The 22,007-nt window shown below is 37.5% G+C and overlaps 2 protein-coding genes across 20 annotated transcripts in view; one reads left to right on the forward strand and one right to left on the reverse strand.

Moving 5' to 3' along the window:
- Window positions 1-13,870, reverse strand: part of ITFG1 (integrin alpha FG-GAP repeat containing 1) — a 102,045-nt gene extending 88,175 nt beyond the window's left edge. Inside the window, exons 1-6 of one of the 2 annotated variants that reach the window (XM_075101535.1) lie at window positions 13,549-13,870; window positions 9,912-9,984; window positions 8,375-8,520; window positions 6,638-6,695; window positions 6,008-6,082; window positions 2,302-2,396 (exon numbers count right to left, since the gene is read on the reverse strand). In XM_075101535.1, coding sequence (XP_074957636.1) covers window positions 2,302-2,396; window positions 6,008-6,082; window positions 6,638-6,695; window positions 8,375-8,520; window positions 9,912-9,984; window positions 13,549-13,780 — 679 coding nt within the window. In that variant the 5' untranslated portion in view covers window positions 13,781-13,870. The remainder of the gene's footprint in view (window positions 1-2,301; window positions 2,397-6,007; window positions 6,083-6,637; window positions 6,696-8,374; window positions 8,521-9,911; window positions 9,985-13,548) is intronic. The other variant, XM_075101536.1, reaches the window with a different exon arrangement.
- Window positions 13,871-13,891: 21 nt separating this feature from the next.
- Window positions 13,892-22,007, forward strand: part of PHKB (phosphorylase kinase regulatory subunit beta) — a 93,249-nt gene continuing 85,133 nt past the window's right edge. For 10 of the 18 annotated variants that reach the window (XM_075101515.1, XM_075101514.1, XM_075101528.1 and 7 more), the window contains exon 1: window positions 13,950-14,088. In XM_075101515.1, coding sequence (XP_074957616.1) covers window positions 13,998-14,088 — 91 coding nt within the window. In that variant the 5' untranslated portion in view covers window positions 13,950-13,997. Of the gene's footprint in view, window positions 14,089-16,626; window positions 16,740-17,020; window positions 17,101-22,007 lie in introns of those variants that run through there. The other 8 variants (XM_075101518.1, XM_075101523.1, XM_075101520.1 and 5 more) reach the window with 4 other exon arrangements.

Here is a 22,007-nt window from a genome sequence, read left to right on the forward strand (position 1 = left end):
TTGGCCCTGTGTGGCAGAGCGCATTTAGAATCACAGTACTAGCAGTGTGCTATAGACAGTTACATACAGGTTGGTTTTTTAGTTTGCATTTTTTTATTTTATGTCAGCTGAGTACTTTTATAACTACTTCTATGAGTCACTTGTCCAACTCTTCACAGACTACAACAAATTAAAGGAGACATGGCGAGAACACTAAATGGGTATTTTCTGGCAGAGGCACAATGAGACTTGAGCTGCAATTCCGTGCTTGGTTAAATGCAGGCTACAACTGCAGCTACTGAAGGAGGAGTCAACCTTCTCTCTGTGCTTACATTGGCTCTGGCAATCCTGAAGCAGCACGGCAAGTTCAATTAGCCTAGTAACTCAAGTGAAAACGAATTCTATTCCCCACCAGCCCCAGTTCCTGAGCAGTTACTGTGGCTAATGTGAGGGAACTGCCATAAACGTGCAGACAGGACCAGACGATTGGTGACATTTCATGCTGGCAGCAATACATCAGTCATGAAATATCAGATATCACCAATAAGGTACTATACCTCAGCAACATATGCCTTGTTAACAGTTGGTCCAATTTTCATAGGGACAGCAAAAAAATAATTTACCTTTCCCATCTTAGGAGAAAAAAATTATTTTCAAGAAAATAATTTTATAGTAATATTTTCTCCCATTTTCTTCTCAGAATGGATTATTTTCCTTGAAGTTTTCCTCAGGTTGCTCTAACATAACTCATTTCAGCCTGAGGTGTTATATCCTTGCTGTTACAAGCAAATAAAAGACAGGATCTTTCTACAGGGAATGCTTCACAGAAGCTTCTATTCACAGCTTAAGATAGGAATACAGATGTGAATCTATAAGACCTCCTGGCATCCACCCCACAAAGACCCTGACTTTTGTTTTGATTTAATAGAGAAACTTCCATATATCACTAGCACTAACTGGAACTCTGGACATTCTTTAGGCTGTTAGCTGTCATAAAAACCCTTTGTATGCTCTTGCAAAAATTGATCAATCTATGACTGATCTATGTAAGCAATGTAGATTTCCTACCTTTACCTGCCTGTGAGTTTAGATTTCAACACATTAATCTTAAAATGCTACCTGGAATGCTCATCTATGCTGCCCATGCCACTAAAACAAAACTCCAAACGATTTATAGAACTGTGTTAGCATTGGTTATTACATGACACTGATTATGGTAAGCAACCATATATTTAACTTTCCAGTTGGAATTTCCACTTGACAGCTTCATGCAGAAATGTGCCAGAACTGAATATTAAGGTTTGACTACGCACTAAAGCAATTAACATAATCCCCAACACTTCTAAACACCTTAATTAAATTTATGGACTCTTTACTCTCTCATTCCCACGCTACTAAATAGGGGGGAAAAAAAAGCTCTTTCCAAAATTACTGCTTGTGAATTGATGTACATTGCACACCTGGCAGAAGATAAAGCATTTCAGAATTCATTTAGTGTGTGAAGAAATTAAGTTTAGCACAATATTTAAATGTGCTTGGATGTATGAACCAGGTATGTAAGTGATAAATAGATTCATCATGGTAGTTGAAGACTAGATTGCATTGCATATTTCACAAAAAAACCCAAACTAAAATAAAAAACCCACCCAAACCCAAATAAAACAAAGCTACCACCACCAAAAGAAGAATAGTTTATCTACCACAAGAAAAGTTGTCTCCAGTACCCATTTGTGAACACTGAATTATAAATAGGTTATGGGATTACTCATATATTAACAGAAGAATAAAATCTCACGTTGTTTTCTCAGTGATAGAATTAACTACAACAAAATAGAATGAAGTCAAATTGAAATCTTCAAGAAACAAATTACTAGCCCAGTCTTGAAAAACATTCTTCCAAATGAACTATATAACTATTCTCAGACTCAAGGTGAAGAAAATGCACCCCTGCTTCTGATTCAGTTGCAAACTGAATACTAGAGTACAGCATCACTAAGGAAATTGCTTTAATGGTGAATACAAAATTATTCTGAACAAGCATTAGTTCTGATTAAATTACTGCCAAGCAGTAGAAAACATTATTAGGTTATTAATTTTGTCAGTTATTTTTTAAAACCCAGATTTTTCAAACTGTAGATATTAAAATAGTTAAAAATAAAAAAAGCAGAAATAGCAGAGTCGTATAATTACTGAATACCACATTCCAGAACCAATTCTTTACAACCATGAACTTTACTAAAATATTAGAAGGAAACTGCAATACATGATATTGTATACTTAGTGATAATTTTTAGGAAGGTATTTAACACTTTTATTACTTACCAGCAGTGAAGTCATTATTTAAATCTATAAATGCATGAGAGTGCGGTATGTGCATTTTACTTTTAGTTTCCAAAGCAGCATGCCATGAGAAGTTCCTACAGACAAGAATAAAAAGCAGTATATTTCATCAATGCTTAGGGACTGTTAATCATGGTAACGTACGTTTTAAAAAACAACTGTGAAACTTTAAACAAAATTCAAGAGAAAGCATGTTCTAATGGTAAGATAAAATTACAATATACTAAAGTAACTAGCGTAAATGCTTGAAAGGTTCTGCAAAGGATGATTCATAACTCGGGCTTCAATTAGATTATATTAACTTTCTAAAGCAACTTTTTTTTTGTACACAGAAAAGTATCACTACCTGCAAAGTGAAATTTAGTGCCTAGATTTCAGCTTTAAATCCTGAGACACTGATTGCTGTCCTCCCTTGCTTCCTCAAGCAGTTTTACTATCAGTACTTCTGAAATCTACTTTAGGACTAATCAAGATGAGCAAAAATGGACATAATCACATGCTGTTAAAGCAGCTCATGCCTGCTGCATGTAAATGGACTTTGTTTTCAGTCACTTAAAAATCAACACAAGAATTCAATTCATATTATGATGGACTGTAGGCTAATTGTCATTTCCCAAGCAGGTAATACTTTATTTATTAACATATATGGCCTGTTGGTTTCTGTTCTAAAAATGAATGAACTTCCAGTAAACCTCCCTGTTAGCAGCACACTGAAACGTAAGAAAGCCTTCAAAAGTCATAGCGGTTGAGTCATTGGATATGGTACTTTCAGAATCCTTAGCTAATACACTCAGAAAAATCTCAATATGCACTTTACAATAGTGGGACAGGGATATTACCACTGTCTGGAATGACTTTGTTTATTCCAGTGACATTACATACATATTACTAAAATCCTTAACTTCAATGACTCATTTTACAGCAAGAAAAAAAACAGCTCTGATTACTTCCCAGAGATCATAACTAAGTCTTAGAAACATTAAAAAGAATCACTTAAAGAAATAATTAAATATTTTCTATAGGTTCTAGAAGTTCTTCAGTTTTGAAGATAGCCAAGAAGTTACACAGCTCTAGTATAAGTTTAAGAACATTTTAGATTAAAAATAGAAAAATGCTTTTCTAAGCAGATGACAAAGCTGTTTTCCATTTACGAGACATTGCTTATGCTGTTACTTGTAGCACTCAGTCTTATTTTGAGCTGTAATGAGTAAGTTTATTTGTATCCTAATGCTACTGAAAGCATTTCTTCAACAAAATGAAACAGATCTCTCCCATTTTTCCAAATCTTCAAAAGCCCATAAAATTTTTCAATATATAGTCACTGCAAGGTGTTCAGAAACACCCTTGTGAATCTGAAAGCTGTTTCATAAGCCATCAACTTAAATAAAAGTAATGATAAAATTCAAGTTGGGATTAATGACCAAAAACTTATTGCCAAGAAGGGTACAGTTTCCATTTCCATATTTAAATGTTATTTACCCTACATCACTTCTGAATGATCTCTGAGGAACAGAAAAGAGCCAGTTAGGAAAAACAGGTATAGATTTGTTAAATCGCACTGGGTGGGGGGGATATTATTGAAACATTTCTTAAGGGCCATAGAGATGCATCATAGAAAGCTGATATATTGTTGCCATAGAGACAGAGTAATCATCTCATTGATTTCTCCAGTGGTAACAGACCTCTCTTGAAACAACAGCTAAAGAAAGCCACGTAAGAATGCAAAGACTTCCTAACACACACTTTCTTTTAAAATAAACTTAAGTATTGATTGTATGGAAACCTAAAACAGCTGCGACACCAACACCTGGATTTCTTCTGACACACACAGAGCTGCAAGTTTCTATATTAATGTTACTAAATAACATAAAAGACAATCCTATCAAGTTTGACTTAAAAGCAGCAAAACAGCAAGTTAGAAGATGCAGCCTTCTTCAAACAACTGATTTAAAGGTCCAATCCTCCAAGAAAAACACAGCTCCAGTTCCTAGTTTTTTCCAATTATTCATTGGAAATCATTATCAGTCAAAAGAAAATAGTTTGAAAAGAAATTGTGAAAAGCGTGATTTTCTTATCATCACAAAGTTAAGAACAATGTATTTATTTTGACATTTATAATGCAACTTCATCCTAAAAAATAGTTTCTGAGATCTTTTGAACACGTCCTTTGAAAATTGAGAGAAATATCTCTATATCAGGAAGAGTTCTAATGCAAATATCTTTCTTTTGAGGCTTCTTTCTTCAAAGAATGCCCAAACCCACAACACTATCAATGAAGTTCTGCCTTACAAAAGTCAGACTGAATGTTTGCTAACTTCAGTTTGGCAAACGTCACAGGAAAAGATGTACAGACTCATATTTTCAGTTGTTTAAAAGAGTCACCCGGTTCGATAACGAAACTTCCACTAACTCAAGAGTCACACCAATTTCTGTCCTTGAATACACAATCCCAACAGCTCTCAAAAGCCAAAGCTTTCTTCTTCTTTATCAGATTACAAACTTCAAAAGCAGTATCAGGAAAACTGAGCAGAATGTGAACTGTCCTTCTCTAGGGTCCAGTAGTGTTTTTAAAACAACTTGTAACTTATTTTCAAAAGACAGGTTTAAAGTTATTTGGCTTCTTGCCTAATATTAGAGACATCGCTAGTTTTTCATTTTTTGTTTATGGTCTGGTTCTTCTGAGTCAGTAGAGATCCATTCTTTTGTTATTCTTTGATTTCAGCATTCATACCCAAAACAGTTAAACAAAAATAAACCTTTGCATAGCCCTTACTAACCATTTAAATATGACATTAAAATAATAATTTTTATCCCAGTATTTGCTAGCTAGTCCCATTCTAGGAATTCCAGGGCTAGCAGAAACTTCAAGGATGAAACTTAGTCCCCTTTACTGCAATCTCATCAGAGTTCAGTCAACTTCTATTTGCCAGAGTGGCCTTAGCCACTCCTTAACACAAAAGACGTGACACAGAGAACATCACTTGCAAGCACACTTATGTTGCTACTTCAAGTTGCCTCTGTCTTATGCCTCTTTATGAATCTCTTCCCCAATAAGCATACCAAATATTTTCCTTAACACATACCTTATTACCCTTACACTTTGCATTTCCTGTGCTTGATTTCCCATGGTGTCTAACCTTCCCATTAGAATTAATTTCCTGTATAAATGTGTGTTGAATTTTTTAAGTTTATCCCAAACTCACACATTTTCCTTTTGCCATCCCTTGTAAGATCTGTTCCAGTACTTCTCACATCATCAACCTGTCACTTCACCTATTCGGCTAAACACAGCTTAAATTCTACAGACACTACTCAAGAAATTTGGTTTGTATTTTTGTACAGCACAGAATTCCATAATACAGATTACAATAATAAATACCCACGTGTACTAAACAAAGGAGACTATAACTGTTCCAAGAAGCAATTACCCTATTTCTTATGTCAAGTAGCAGGGTTTTTGTCTTCTCAGCTCTCATGGAAGGTCTACCTCCCCTATAAAGTAACACTTCAAAAATTAGAAGCAGAGTGTCATAGTATGTTTAAAGATTCACATGGAAATGAGAGAAGACTCCTTTGTTCGCACAGTTCCAGTTAAACATGGGGCCTATGCCTCTTTAATAAGAACAGAAGTGGACACACAATGAATAAGTTATCAAAATTCATGCTAATAAACAAACCCTTAGCTTACCCGCCTAGCAATATCTGTGGCTTACTTGAATCATTTGTGACACCAAAGACATCAGGAATCAAGTCTCCATTAAAGCTGAAAAGGCAGAACAATTTCAATATCACCTTAGTCATTACAGGAGTTGAAATTAACTGTTCTTAAGTTAACTTGTATTTGATAAGCATTTTCCCACCAAGCAATACAGAATTTTCTGCTGTGTAGTCTTTTCTGAATTTTGGCTCCCAAGTTGTTCGTAGTAGTAAGCTTCTTTCAAGGTTTTACACTATGCCATGCATTTGATTTTCCAGCTGTATTTCCCCCCATCTTGGTTCAGCATTTTAAAGAGGAAAGTGCACTCTGAAAGGAATATTGGCTCAGTTGGATAAGCCAGCAAGGTTTTTGCTTTACAAAATTCACCAAAAAATTAATAGCTCCTTTTCTATATAAAACAGAGTACTGGAATTTTAAAAATTAAAAGCTTATTCAGTTACTATTGCCAGGATAATATAACATACAACATTTGTAAAGATGACTGTTATGTTTCGTCATCTTTTGTTAGACCGGTTGACATTAAGAGCATGTGTTTCAAATTTTAGCATCACAATATATTTAAGCTGCTCGTTGTTGCCTAAAAAAATAGGTCATACTTACTCCATTACTAAAGGCTCATCATGAAAAGTCTTATTTAACTTAGTTTTATGATTAAGATCTGAAAATAGAAAATATGAATTTGATTAAGTTACCAATGTTATAACATTTGCATTTAACTTAGACATAATTCTTCTACTAATTTACAATCATCAATGTTATGATTAAAAAAAAAAACTATCAGCCACCATTGAACATAAACAACTAAATAGCTTCCTGAAATTATGCAGGAGAGGCAAGTTATCATTAAAATGCTGAAGCTTCTCTCTCTACTAAACTCTTAAAAAAATTATTCTAAATAGATCTTAATGAAACCTATTTCTATGTATGACTGCAATTGCACACACACACAAAATCTGAAATAGTTAGGATGAAGACAGTCTAAAAATTTAACATTGTACATAAGACCTCTGTTTAATGTTCTGTCACTGAAAAAAACATTCTTAATCCTATACACTGTCAGTGTGAAATAAGGATTAGAGGTAGATCACCTAAATGGGAAGTAAGGATTTTAAGTCGTGATCGGGTTATCACCTCTCAGACTTCACTTTTACTTTTACTCCTTGCTACATCACTCCCATTTCCTTCATCTCTCCATAATGCTTCTCTTCTCCCCAATTTCACATTTTACCTGACAGTATCCTCCTACTGACCTCCCTGTCACACTTCCATTACCCAAGTAGGCTCCACATATCTTCCCAGCAGCCTCACTACATACCAACCACTGGCTGAATCTTTAACCTCTGACTCCTTGTCTGAGCCCTGTATGCTCATTTGTGCCTCTCCCAATATTTGTTTATTCAGAAGCAAGACAGCATAAATTAATTCAAATCCTCCTCCTTCCCAACACTACAGATACCTATTCTCTTAACGCTTGATCCAGTGCACTTTCCCAGCTTGCTTGTTTCACCTCTGATTAAAGGCAGAAGCAATGGTATCTAAAGGCCACCACTTGACTCATCTGTAACTATTTTATAACACTATTTATAATAGTGATTAATATTCAGTAGTTTTTGTGGACTTAAAAGTATCTTCTTTTGCTCTTCTGTTCTTCTTCAAACCCTAAACTCTTCCCAAAATGCTTTCCTGGCAAAGTCAACAGGAAATAGAACAGAATTCAAGAGTCCACACAGTCCATGACTCTACCCTAAGGCAGAATCAGCTGTACTTAGAACACTGCTAAGAGACTCTTGAAAATTCGATTCTGAAGTTCTTGAAAACTTCCAGTGATAGAGACTCAAGAAACATTTCTCCCAAAACCTGCTTCAGTGTGTCACTGTCTTTAAAGAATTTGCTTTAACACAAATAACTGTTATATTACTGTTAGTAAGTTTAGGTACGATATTTTGAAAGTTTATGCACTAAACTTTACACCAGGTTCTCGGTGCATTTTAAATTCAAAACAAGTCTCTTGAGATAAGCTTTGTGAAGCTGACATGCATAATGGGAAGCCATGAGAAGTAGCTCTTCATTTAGTAGGTTACTGTAAAACCATAATCTTGTTCGGTTATGTCTGTTGGATGATACAAAGCAAGAGTTTTAGCTTTACTCTCCTCCAATAATTATTGAATACAGTTTAACAGAAATATAATATATGGATATGAAGCTGAATGGCTGCTAACCCCTATTTTAGTTGTAAAAACAATCACTACACTGTTAAATGAGTATAACTTTCTGACAATACTTTGAATTATTAAAAAATTCTAACAATCTTATTAATAAGCAGCCTCAGCAACTTACCTAATGTTTGGTTGTGCCCCCAGAAAATAAATACTGAAAGTTCATCTCTGCCATGATTTTGTGCCCAGGTAGTCAGGAGAACATCCATTTGTGAATCACCATCATAATCTCCAGGAACCACACTGGTTATGGTAACACCAAGAGATCTAGAATTAAAAATAAACAAAAAAACCCACATGCAAATAATTGTACAAACATGTGCATGAAAACTGAAAAGTACTTGTGTGTTCAATGGCTTGCCTTTTCATCCCAGTAATTATTAGTTGGTCCAAAACATTATTATCCTTCAACAACCTGGCTTTTTATAAAGTCCTTACCAATTGCAAAAGTAACTTTAAATCAAGCGTTCTGCAGGCTGTCTTCCTCTAAGGAAGTATGACATTTTTAACTCTAAATGTCAGCTAATAGGCGTTCTTCAGCCATACCCTGTCAGTTACTGCTATCTAGACTTTACTAAATCTCTTCATTTATTGTAGAACCAGTCCTCAAAAACGTATTTCAGAGAGCAGGATCTTTTGGTTGCATTCCAAGAGCAAGACCATAAAGCAATGGCAGCAGGTTAAGCAGCAGGAGTCAGACAGATAGCTAGATCTTTTTAAAGACAATGTCATCTCCTCCTAACTTCTGCCATGTCTTACCACTCCTCCCTACATTTGTTTGTTCTTTCTGTCTCTTTTTACTCTGCTTTACATACACAGGCACAGATCACTCTGTTAAGAATTAAAACGGAATAAGGAAAAATAAAAATATATAGAACTGGAAGATGAAGCTGAACTATAACAGCAATTTAACTTTTAATAGACTTAGTACTATTAGTAAGCATTATTCATAAGCAATAACATATCCGGTCATACTATTATGGTTAAAACTATAATACATAAACACACAGATTGTTTTACTTTTATTAAAACTGATGCTTTTTTCTAAAGCCACATTTAAACTTTAGAAAGGAACAGATCTCTACACAGAAATACCAGCACACCATTCTCCATATCTCTTTCTAAAGCAGTCGATATTGGCTGGATTCCGTTAGTAACTACAGCAACTAGAAGAATTTCCCTGAAAACATGTCTTGGGACAGAGACTAATATTACCTGCCAAAAACACTTAACCTATGATATAGAATGATACTTTGCTTTACTAGGAAATAAAGTCCTAAAAACAAGTCAACTGGAAAAATATCCCAAGACACAGGTATTTTTAATACTAATTAGAGGACAAAAAAGCCCCAAAACATAGAAATACCATAAGGGGGTGGGAAGTCACACCTATTAGTTAACAATATGAATGACAAAACTCATCTCCACAAATTCTGTCCCCTGACCCACAAGATCCAAACAAATCAAAACACAAACGTATCAGGGAATTAATCAGGAAACTGGTCAAAGATCTGGAGCTCTAGGGGTAAGTTGAAATACATAGTCAAACAGACAACAGCAGCACAGACAATTCTAGTCATGTTCCCACTGACTGCAGAGATGCACTTTCAAGAAAAATCGCCACTTACATTGTTTCCCCATTGACTATCAATACTTACTTCATTGGTAACTTAATACGGGGCTTAAAGTAGGGCTCCTTTTGGTCAGCCAAAAAGATAATCAACTCATTTCCTGCAAAAGCAAGTAAGAACATGAATAACTGAGGAGGACTGTAAATGATTTATATACAAAAACTACATTTAAAAAGCTAAGCCACAAATAGTCATTCTTCACAGTAGCAATAACTTTGAAAGGCTTCCCACACGACGACTACTTCCTCATTCAAAAGGCAGCAAAAGGAGCACTTGTTCAATACAACCTATATATCTAATTGCATCTCAAAGGAATGCTAGAATCAAGAGTCTTCTCTGAGGCTTAGCATCAGACTTTTCTCTCTGCTATTGTTATCACATCGCTTAAAATGAGTTAAGAAACACTACATGTGGAAAAGTAGCAGGCACCAGTTCCACACAAATAACTAAAGCTTAAAAGCTAATCCAAATGAATTATTTTAATACCGTCTCTGACATAGCAGGATATGACACCAATTTCCCAAGCTGGCTGACAAAAGCACTTTAAATGGAACTCACAGAAGTAACCTGGTTCCCTGCAGCATTTTCTCATTTACAGGCAATGATACAAGCCACTACAATTTAGTAATTTCAGGAAGATCTAAATAAACACCCATATTTTACAATGCACAAATAATTGAAATTTGTGGAAGAAAAAAAATTAACCTGAATGATGAAATGTATTCTCAGTCAGTAAACCACAAAAACACGTACTTACTTCTGCAAGTAAAATAATAGTTCACAGCTAAAGAAAATAAAAATTTTTTACGCATCCGTTCTTAAGTTTGTTTTCTGCATTCTCCACAAACCTCACCTGTAGCACCCCAAACTGCAAAAATCAGGTTAGCTAACCAAAAATAACTCTACAGCTCCAAACTCAAGCTACCACAGTGTATTTCAAAAGCATCATTCTGTGGCAAAGTTCACAGCCCTGAAATAGCAGAACACAAGCTTCCTGGCTATGAAAAACACACCAGATAACTGCCATAAACGTATTTGCCAAGGAGAATATGCCAGCAAATAAGTTAATGAAAACAAACCCTTTCGAAGTGGATACGGGTGGCTACTGCAGTCGCCTCTGGCAAGCTAATAAAGCCTGGGTTGCACTACACATTCACAGATGATTGAAAAAGTTGGCACGCAGTAAGGTAAAGCAGCCTGCTGGCTGGTGAAGCTTTTGATAATAAGGCTGTGGGTTGACTGCTAAAACTTGTAATTCCGATTTCACACCATACACCTTCACTTGCCTTTTTATGATCTATGTGGTAAAGTAATGATAACGATGAAGAAGCAAATGTGGTTTTACACATACTAGGTTCCAAGTCAATTATATACCACTCAGAAATGAGATTTTTATGGTCACTAAGCATAGATTTATGAAAATTTCAGCTCTGTGCTCATTGGTCTATTGACTATTAGTCAGCAGTCAAAACAAACTGAATACTGGAAATTATTAGTCGAACAGAAAATAAAACCACTATGCCACTACTTCGATCCATAATGCACGCATTCTAGTTGCTGTTTGTGGTGCTTGTCCTCTCGTCTCAAAAAGAATACACAAGAAAGGAAAAAAAGTACATAGGAGGTGTAAAAAAGGGGAACAGTTTCCATACATACAACAATTACGTAGATTAGAGATCTTCAGTCTGAACATCTGAGTGAGGACACCGCAGAAGTTTTCAAAATTCCCCAAAGAAATGCAGAAGGCAAACAGGGGAACAACCACTCTCTGCCCTGTACTACTAGAAGAGGCATCAAACACAACTAGAAGGTGGTAGGTTGAACAAGCAAACAGCATGAGCTTCCCTACTTAGACCGACTTGGTGCATGGACTTACAAAACAGGTAAGTGAATGCACAATTCCATTTATTTGTATATTTTTAGTTTGAAAAAATTGTGAAACCCAGGGTCCACTGGTAATTTTTAATTGTTCTTGCAACAAGACACTTCTGGATCTAGGTTACCTCTTACATTTAACTAGTTTGCCCTCTCTTACAAAGCTCTGCATACAAACTGATTTTCCTTTCATATACCTGAGCATATGGAACATCACTCTCATCTAAATAAAGCAATTCATGATCAGAACAGTAATATAAATCCAGCAAAAGGCCCAAGGCAACATCCCCATTTCCTTATTAAGGGCCAGGATTATCAGGACCGAACTTCTTTACCACATCATCGTTGCTCAAAGTCTAGTATTATCTCCAGTGCTCCCTTCTTCATCACTATTTAGAACTGGCTCCCATTTATTCTACTACTTAGAATTCTACTATTTAAAATTGGCTATTACTTTTTGTTTAGAGGCTATTATGTAAATTTTTCAAGCTACTTGTTGTCAAGACTTAAATTATGAAAAATGTTTTCAAGTAGGTTATTTCAGGCTGATTTTTACAGAAAGTATCAAGTAGAAAAACTATAGCAAGGGCTTGCTGTGCAGAAGTAAAGAAGAAACCATGAGCCGTGTTCCTAAAACTTTTAACTATTCGTATTTTTATATGCGTTCATCTGAAAGAAAGTAAAAGTTAAATCTCTTATCACCAACACTCATTTCAAATCTAAGCTTTCCATGCATTTTTTCAGTAGATGTGCCAGTGGAGCATTTTCAAGGAGCCATGCATTTAAATAACTCAGCTAGATGGGAAATTCACTCATGCTTTACTAAAGCTACTTATAGAAACGTTTCTGAGATTGAAGGAATAAAAAGGGTGAATTTGAGAATAAATTTACTATCTTATTGTGTAGCTTCAAGTGGTTAAAATAATCCAAGATTAACCTCCACAAATAACACTGACCATGGACAAACAGCTCTGATTTGGGGTCCCTCCACATATCTGAAGCCTAAAGAGGAACTCATGGCAGATGACAGCTGTATGCAACAAATTTACCTGGCCTTCTACTTTAACACAATGGTCAAGGTAGGATAATGTGCACTTTATCCTCTTCAGAGCTGGGAAATATTCATCTCTGTTTCCCAAAATATTATGAAAGCAGGAACGAAAAACAATTTGTGACCATTCACTCTGCGGGACAAACTCTTCAGATTGCACCATAAATGCAACTTTGAAGAAAGTTATTTCTTGCCCTATACGAAGCTGTATTTTAGTGCAAGTTGCAAATATCTTCTTCCATACAGAAAATACCTCAGGAGCAATGCAAATATCAATTTTAGTCTTGAGAATTGTTTTATTGCTCACTATGCTCGCCCTCAGCAATGCTGCAAACAGCGGCGAGCACTGAGCGCGATGCTGTAGAATACAAGGCCAGGACAAGCAGCTCTTAATTCGGGGAACAGGGGTATCTGGAGTTGGAAGGGACCCACGAGGGCCACCGAGTCCCTCTCCCCATGGGACAGCTCCCACCGGGAAAGCCCCTCCCTGCCCACCAAGGACCGAGCAAGCGCCTCCCCAACAAGCAGCCGTAGTGCCGGGGAAGGGCGCCCAAGCGGAACGGCCTCTCCGGAGCCGGCCCAGGCCTCACTCCGCGGCCGCCAGCAGACGCCCGCCGACCCCAGGGGCCTGCAGCCGCCACCGGGAGCTCCCGCGACGGTACCCGGCCGGCCCCACTCCCGCCCTGCTCCAGGCCGAGGCCGGTACGGACGGCGGCCCCACCGCCAGGCGCAACTCACCGCCTCGCAGCACGAACAGGTCCGTCTGCTTGTCCGAATTGAAGTCGCCAAAGGCCACTAATGTCCCGTAGGCCTCCGCCCCGAAGAGCTGGGCTGTGACGTTCTGTAAGGCGCCTCCGGGCCCCACCAGGGCCAGCAGCAGCAGACATAACCTGAGCCCGCGGCGGCAGCCCGTCATCTTCATCCTCCGGCAGTAGCACGGCGCGGCCCAGCTCCCCGCCCCCACCCGCATCACTTACGGCAGCGCAGGGGTGTGTTCGTCAGAACAGCTGGCCCACTTCCGGGAATGACCCGGCAGCTTTACGACAATGGCGTGACAAGCTGAGCGCCTCTCTTTACGGCTGCCGTAGGTAACCGAGTAGAGGTCGCCAGCCCGGTTCCTCCGCTGCCGCGCCGGTGAGGTGAGGTGAGGGCGGCCGGTCGGGCCTGGACGGCGGAGCCTCACTGGGATGGAGGTGGCGGCGGGGGCCTTTGCGGCGGCCCGTATGGCCGATGTGAGCTGGAAGATGCTGGAGCTGCGGGCTCGCACTAAACGTTCAGGTCTGATCTCTTGCCTGTCCCGAGAGGCGCTCGGGCGCTCCCTGTCCTCGCCGGCGCCCCCTCCCCTCCCGCACTAACCACCCCGCTCCCCTCACCTCTTCCCCCCAGGCCCCGCCGTCCTCCACGAGCGCTCGGCCTCCCTCTGGCTGTTTTCGCTCCCCGCCGCAGCTTGCCGGCTCACTCCTCTCGGCGCCGGCCCGCCCTCCAGGGCTCTTCCCGCGCCTGGCCGGGCGGCTGGTCCGCTCACGGCTGCCGGCCCCTCACGGCGGCATTCCTGCCGTGGCGGGCCCCCGGCGCCGTGCTCTGAAACGGGTCCCCCCCGGCCCGGCAGAGCTTCGGATGATCCACAGGTGTCATTTGGCAGCGCGGTCGTGCGGGTGGCCGCTGCAGTAGGGTTGCTGCAGTTTTATAAAGCTGCCGAACTGAAGAAGTATTTTAAAATTGCAGGCGCTTACACAAAAGTACCAGCTTCTGCCAGGTTTCCCTTGGATAAAGATAATTTTTCTTTTTTTCTTTCTTTTTTTTTTTTTTTAATCTGAGAGCTTCTTGTTCTGATTTTGGACTGCATGGCAGCTACGTTCTGGCCTTGGTAAAAGGATGATTACGGAGTTGGCTTGAATTTCTGAAGTTAACTAAATAACCCGATTTTTATTATTTTTTCAGTAAAACACAATCTTAGTAGGGCTTTAATTCTTCATGTTCTGATGGAAACAGTTTTCCAAATGATCCCTGTGGTGTTTCTTTATTTGTCATAGGTGCTTGTAAAACTCAATGGTTATTTCCTTGTTTACGTATTTGGTTCTCTTGTGGTAATGTCTGATCAGACAGTGTGAAAAGAAAACACGGTTTTATGAGGGCTCTCATAAGTAACATTGATTAAAGACTATTCTGATTCATCTGGCTTTAAAAATTCTACTTATGTATAGTATTAATTTGCAAAATACCAATATTAAGGCTGTCCAGTAAATGAGTTGTTACTTTGTGGCCAATTATGACTACTCGATACGTTATCTGAAAATCGATTTACAAACATAGCCATAGTGCTCTACAAAACGAAGTCTGGAACTGTATGTTTGGAGTATGTGCATCCTGAGTCACAAGGCAGCATGCCAATGCCAGGATTCCCATGCAGGTTCAGGCCCTGTGACTGCAGAAGGCATTTGGATGATTTTAAATGCTTGAGTTTTCCTTAACTGTCACTGCCTTCTACTTTTTTGTTAAATGTATAAGGAAGTGTCTTCAGTGATAATGACAGATTATTATTGTAGTTTGCTTCCTTCTGTTCCTGTTCATAGATATTTTGTCATTTATATAGTCACTGAAGAAATTTATTTACTGAAGAAATAAATATTATTTTAGTTGAAATGCTTTTCTGATAAAACAGTTGATTTAAAAATCAACTTTTGTATATAATCTTGCAGATAACATTCTTATCTAAAAATGAAAACTATGTTCTTGTACTCCTGCATCTTTATAAGTATGTTGAAATTTGCGTAACTGCAGAGCTTTTATACTTCCTTTCTGGCACCATCAGAAAGAGGTGTGGTTGGTGTAGCCATTGAAAGGGGCTGAAACTCACCCATACTGTTCTGAATTGGCTGAGATCTATGCTTGAGAGTCCCAGTATATAAACAGTGCTGTTTTGGGGTTTTTCTTGAGTATGATGCTTGGAGTATGATATGGTAAACATGGAGTATAGACACATGGGCCTGAAATGCCTGATTCATGTTTTATAGCTGACAACAAAGTACCATTTAAGACCCTGTCCTGTAGGAGGTAATCCATATCTTCATGTTTATGTAGATGAAGTTATGAATTACATTTTTGCCAGTAAAACAATTTTTATTGAGAATTTTTTCTTTCCCTTCCTTGAGCAATAAAATACTGTTTAATTTGTTACTACTGTGATAATTAACAGTTAGGAACAGATGATAAAGATATTCAGTAGTTGGCCAGTCTGCAACCCTGGAAATTTTTGTTACTTTAGAAAAACATAAACTTCTTAAAAAAATTAGGAAAAACTTGCCATCATAGTTGCAAACAGTATCTTCTTATTTTACATTCCAAACTGGAAAATGTTCTGCTTCAAGTAACTGAGATATTCAGTACCGTAAGCAATATGTATGACTGCAAGAAACATCCTAGTGTAAACTGGGATAAAACCAGCACTATGCATAAGCAGAATTTTAGCTCCTCGTGCTTACTATTAATGCTTTTATATCAGTATTTTTATTTAATCCTGAAATATATGAAATAGATTTTATTCAGCACCTTTTGATGTTAGTAGTAAATTTCCTATTGAATAACAAAGCTACTCTCTAATGTCCAAAAGATGGACTTTGTGTAGACTGTATCATTTTACTCAGATAAGTTTTATGGAAGTAAAAGCAAAATAAACCCAATTTTTAGAGTAGAAGAGGGAAACACAAAATGTAATGGACCTCTGCTACCCTTTGTGCTGTGTGCTCTGTCATGTTAATAACTCCACTAGCATTGCTTTCACTTAATTTAATGCTGGTTGCCTTTAACATTTACTAGTTTTGAAAATTGCTGTAGCTTAGCCTGAGATGTTTGTGATTAGCTGCACCAATTTGAAATGGCCAATTTGGATGATGACAGAACCTCCTCTGCGCTTGCTTTTTTAAAATTTGGTAAGTGTGCAGTTCTGTGTTTTGTTTGTGTTTGTGGCTATTTAACTCAACAAAAAAATAATTATGTGGTTTGTCTTTCATGCAGTGTTTTGTGCTAGCAATTTTTTTAGCACTGTACAGTAGAAGTTAAAAATTTAAGCTCTTTCAGTGAAAATTTGACAATTGGAATCTCCTTAGATTGAAATCTACTGTTAGATTGAAACCTTCCTGTTTTGTGTTCTCATATCTCTCAGTGTAACAATCTCTGAACCGAAATTTCTCTTTTGATGATGATGGTCATGTGAAAGGAGCACTGAGAATGGTGTTTAAACTCCTAAAAAACACAACATGACTGGTTCAGAAAAAGGAAGTAAAATTTCCAGTAAGTCAGTTTTTGTTCCAAAGCTTGACTTTTGGAAATTAATTTGAAGCAAAATAAAGCCCCCTGGCACAGCTTCTCTTTAGGAGCTAGTATATATGAAGTTGTCAAGACCATTATTCCTTTGGCTCTATATATTTTGAAGAGAGTTTGACTGGAACAGATGTGTCCATACGTGAAGCTAGCTGATCTGGGGAAAACTGTATGGGACTCTTGTTTAGTCTATGTTGAAACCCAGAAGCAGTGCAAGTGCTAGTGAGAGTAACCAGGTAAAGGGATTTCAGCTGTCTGTTCCCACAACTTGAACTGCCTGTGGCATTTCTGTTTTGCCTCTCTTAATGTTAAAGGGTGTATGAAGTGTTGTCATCGTAATAAAAAAAATTACTCTTTCCTAATTATTTTATTGATACTTGATGTTTCTGTTGGTATGATACAAAATAAACATTAGTAGTTTGAAGAGCTATTGTTCTGAGTTCTCAGAAAAGACAATGATTGCCTTGAATATCCTGAATGGTTTCCTGCCTTGCTTGTAGCCTTTACAACGCTTGGGTCATAGACTTTGGCATTTTGGTGTATTTTGGTTATATGAAGCTCCCGTGTACTGGCATGATGGTCAGTGTTTTATTTCTGGTGTTTAGTAACTTCTGTGTGTTGTTAGTTACTGAAAATCCTGAAATCAGTAATTTCCATTAAGTATAATGTAGAGATAAATCACTTCAGAAAGGACAAACTAATTTGGTACATATTTTTTCTTTCTCCCTTAAATTCTAATGGAATTACTTGCACAGTCTAATACATGGTTTTTCTTGATAAATGACAGTTGAAAAGTTTTGTCACTTTAAAACTATTTAAATGAAACTGTTACAAGATTTTACTCATTTTTACCTGTCTTATCATCGCTCAACCTAGGTAACACTTTGTACCTTGTGTTTATTCCTAATGTTTATTCAGATAGAGGAATACCTTAATACCTTTCTCTTCTCCCTCCCCCAGCTCCTCTCCATAGTTCAGTTTGGAAGGGATATCAGGAGGTTGTCCTCTCCAGCTTCTTGCTCAAAGATCATAGCTTCCTCCTATGTGTAGTGATTAAAAATCTCTACCAGCAACAGCACAGTTGGTACATGTTAAGTTTGTGAAATCAGAGTTCAGATATTTACATATATGAGAAGTGAATTTTTCTTCTAGTGGAAGTGCTTCTGAAAATGATTTTCTGCTATCACCTTGCTCAACTACATCGGTTTGGACCTAAAAGCAGATGTATTTCATGGCGGACAACTATTAGATTAAACTGTATTGTATCCAACAGTGTTTCTCTCCAGTACTGTCTGATCTCAGGAGAGATTGCAGGAGAAGTCTTGAAGGAAAGGAAATGTGATGTTGGGAGGATACAATTTGTTAGTATGATATAATTTCTTAAACTTTGCTGCGTGAAGAAATAAAATCCTCTTTGGTCCCAGTGACTTTCCACAGAATCATAGGTTGGAAGGGACCTCAGGGATCATCTAGTCCAACCTTTCTAGGAAGAGCAGAGTCTAGACAAGATGGCCCAGCATCCTGTCCAGACGACTCTTGAAGGTGTCCAACATGGCCGAGTCAACTACTTGCCTGGGGAGATTATTCCAATGGTTGACTGTCCTCACTGTGAAAAATTTCCCTCTGGTGTCCAATCGGAATGTCCCCAAGAGCAACTTGTGTCCGTTCCCCCTTGTCCTCTCCATGTGACTCTGTGTAAAAAGGGATTCTCCATCTTCTTTGTAGCTACCCCTTAAGTACTGGTACATGGTGATGAGATCCCCTCTTAGCCTCCTTTTCTCAAGGCTGAACAAACCCAGTTCTCCCAGCCTATCCTCATATGGCAGGCTTCCCAGTCCTCTGATCATCTTGGTGGCCCTTCTCTGGACCCCTTCCAGCCTGTCCACATCCTTTTTGTATAGCAGGGACCAGAACTGTACACAGTACTCCAGGTGTGGCCTGACAAGCATTGAGTAGAGTGGGATGATGACTTCTTGGTCCAGAAGGACCATGGCCAGTTTGTATTCTCATCAAATCTAGAAAGAAATCTGATATGCTCAGCTTTTTTTTTTTTTTTTCTGTTTTCTTTTCATTTGGTCTATGCTGTCTTAATTATGCAAGTAAACATTTTCTTTTGTTGTTCTGGCATGTAAAATGCTGGAAATAAAATTCTTGCTATGTTGCTTCCATTTGTTTGCAAGAAATCTTCAGGTTGGGGTGTGTCTGGTTACTTTTCTTTTTTTAAAATTCTGTACTTTGAAAAAAATAGAATAATCAATCCTTGTTGAAATATGCAAATCTTTATACATAGACTAGGTCCAGAATTCCATTCTGCTGCCTATTTTTCTTTAATATCGGCAATTGCTGCCATCTTCAAGGATATGTGGGTGTTCAGAGCTTCTGTATATATGAGTTTGGGAGCAGGGTTTCCAAATGTTGGCCATAGCTTTTAAATCTAAACATCTAGGCAGTTTATAGGTCTTCCCTAAAGAGCAATTAATGCTAATCTCAAGTATAACTGCAATAAAAATGAAGTGGATGGGAAAGTACTTTAACATCAGGAGGACATCATATTCTCAGCCTCCAGAGTTTGTATATACATAATTATTTACACTGCTAATAGCTTACCTCAGAGAACTTCCCTAATTTCCTTCCCTTTTGTATTCTGCTTAGAATAGATAATTGAATTGTAAATTTTTACTGGAATTGTATAATTGAGTTTCGTCTGGTGAATAATATTTTCTTATAGTTTTCATGCCTTGGCTAAGTCAGAAGTGTCTTGTCTGATTATTACTTTAGTTCTGTACTAGTTATTGGACTGTTTCATATCTCCTCATGTTCGCTAATACTTTGAAAGGAAATTACTATCCTTTTTAGTAATTTTTCAACTTGAAGAATGGTGAAATCATATTACTTTGGAACTTGTAAGTGGTAGGATATTAAAGGGGATTAATTTTTAATTCAAAGTATGAATATAGTATATTTAGTGCAATATTTGAAGACAAACAGGGATTTAGTTGGAATTGGGTTAAGGATTTTGAGTGTTCTCTTATCAGACATTAAATGTATGAATGCAGAAAGCAACACTTTGATTTCCTATCTGTAGTTCAGATTTTCTTCCACAAAGAATGAAGTATGCCTGTTATTTCCTTACCTCGGAAGTGGATTGCTGCAAGTCAGTAACTACTTCAAAATCACTAAAAAACCAAACAATGTACCCTATTTAAATTTTGTATAGGGTTGTTATACCAGTATACAGCTGAAGAAATACTAAATCAACAAAATATTTTTTTATATTCCTTCCTAGCATACCTACTTATTTACCTAAAACAAAACTCAAACTGTATGGTTACAATGAAATGAGATATTTATGAAAAACAGTACTTGAAATTAATGTCCTCATTCTGTTTCTTCTGAATGCTAATGTACAAACTGAGAACTCAAGGGTACCTTTTGCGTATGTCATTCTTCTACATGTAAGTGTTGCAGAGTCTTGCTGCTGTCATTTTTTTTTTATTTTGAAAACCTATTTGAAATATGTAATTGAAAATGGCTTTCTGTGGCAGGTTTTTGTATTGCTGAAATGAACTATCAAATAGATTTTGGAAAAGAGTGTAGACGGGCTGCTTTTAGGTATCCTAAAAATAGCTTTCACTGGGTTATGGTCTTGCTACAAAAACCACATGGGAGCAGCTAGCTTCATGTTTGTCCCATCTGTTTCTTGCTTTTGATTATATTGTGATACTAAGGAAACATAATTTATCACAGGATTTGTCCAGCAGAATGCTGTAGACCCCCAAGCAAAACATAAACACTATAGATGCTAACGAGGAACTAATGGAGAATATGCACAAAACTTTGGTTTTAAGTGTTCCTTTAAAGAAGTTCTCCTACTTGTAGTAGGAATACTTTTAAGGAATAATTTCTAGGCATAAAAATTTACTTTTTGTCAATTTTCTTGAACTTTGAATTCATTACACCATTTTGTTTCATCAAGTCTATTCTGGCTGTTTCAATTTTTTTCTGCTAGTAAAATTCCAAAATATAATTTGTAGATGGTGGTGCTTTGACATTTTCATGCTTTTCTGTTCGATCGTCTTTCTGCACAAAGTTGAAATCTGTGAATGCTCTGAAATAGAATAATATACTATGCTTTTTGTCCATGGTAACTTTATTTTGTTTCTCTGTTGGCCACAGAGGGTCACAGATTGTCTGGTAAGTATGTAAATTAGAAGAATTTTATTTGGGAAACTTTTGACTTGTCTGTATAAGTGTGTGTGCCTGTGAACACTCAACTGTTTTTCATGATGCAGTACTGGGGTTAACAGTCTGCATGAAATAGACATTCTGAACCTTTTTCATGCGCAGTGTACTATGTATGTGTTACACAATTCACGAACCTAAGAGTAAGAATCTTTATTTTGCCTTTGAAAATCTAGTAAGTAAATATTTCTCATAAATTTGCTACTTTTTATGTAATAACTGACTTACTGAAGATTTTTTTCCTATGCATATTCTGTCCTACTTTCACTGAATCACCTTAGAAAATTACAGTTACTGCAGGTCCCTGTATTGTGTGCTTTTGCAAGGTAACTGAATTAATAGTGTAACCATATAAATTGCGAATCTTATAATGGACAGAGATTCCTAGGCAAAAAAGAAGTAGAAAAATAAAATTTATTTGAAAACATGATTTAAACTGGGCTCAGAATGTTGATTTTTAAACAGAATATACAAAAGGTGTGATGTATTACAAGTTTTCCATTGCAGAACAACTTTATTTCTCTTAGCCTTGTTTTGTAAAGCAACTAAAATAAATTGGGCTCTCTGTGCTTCCCTCTCAGGCTCTCTCCCCACACCCAGGTGCTGTTTGTAACTTAATCTCTCCCAATGAGGAA

The sequence above is a fragment of the Phalacrocorax aristotelis genome, chromosome 8 (assembly GCF_949628215.1).
Source record: "Phalacrocorax aristotelis chromosome 8, bGulAri2.1, whole genome shotgun sequence".
Lineage (NCBI taxonomy): Eukaryota > Metazoa > Chordata > Aves > Suliformes > Phalacrocoracidae > Phalacrocorax > Phalacrocorax aristotelis.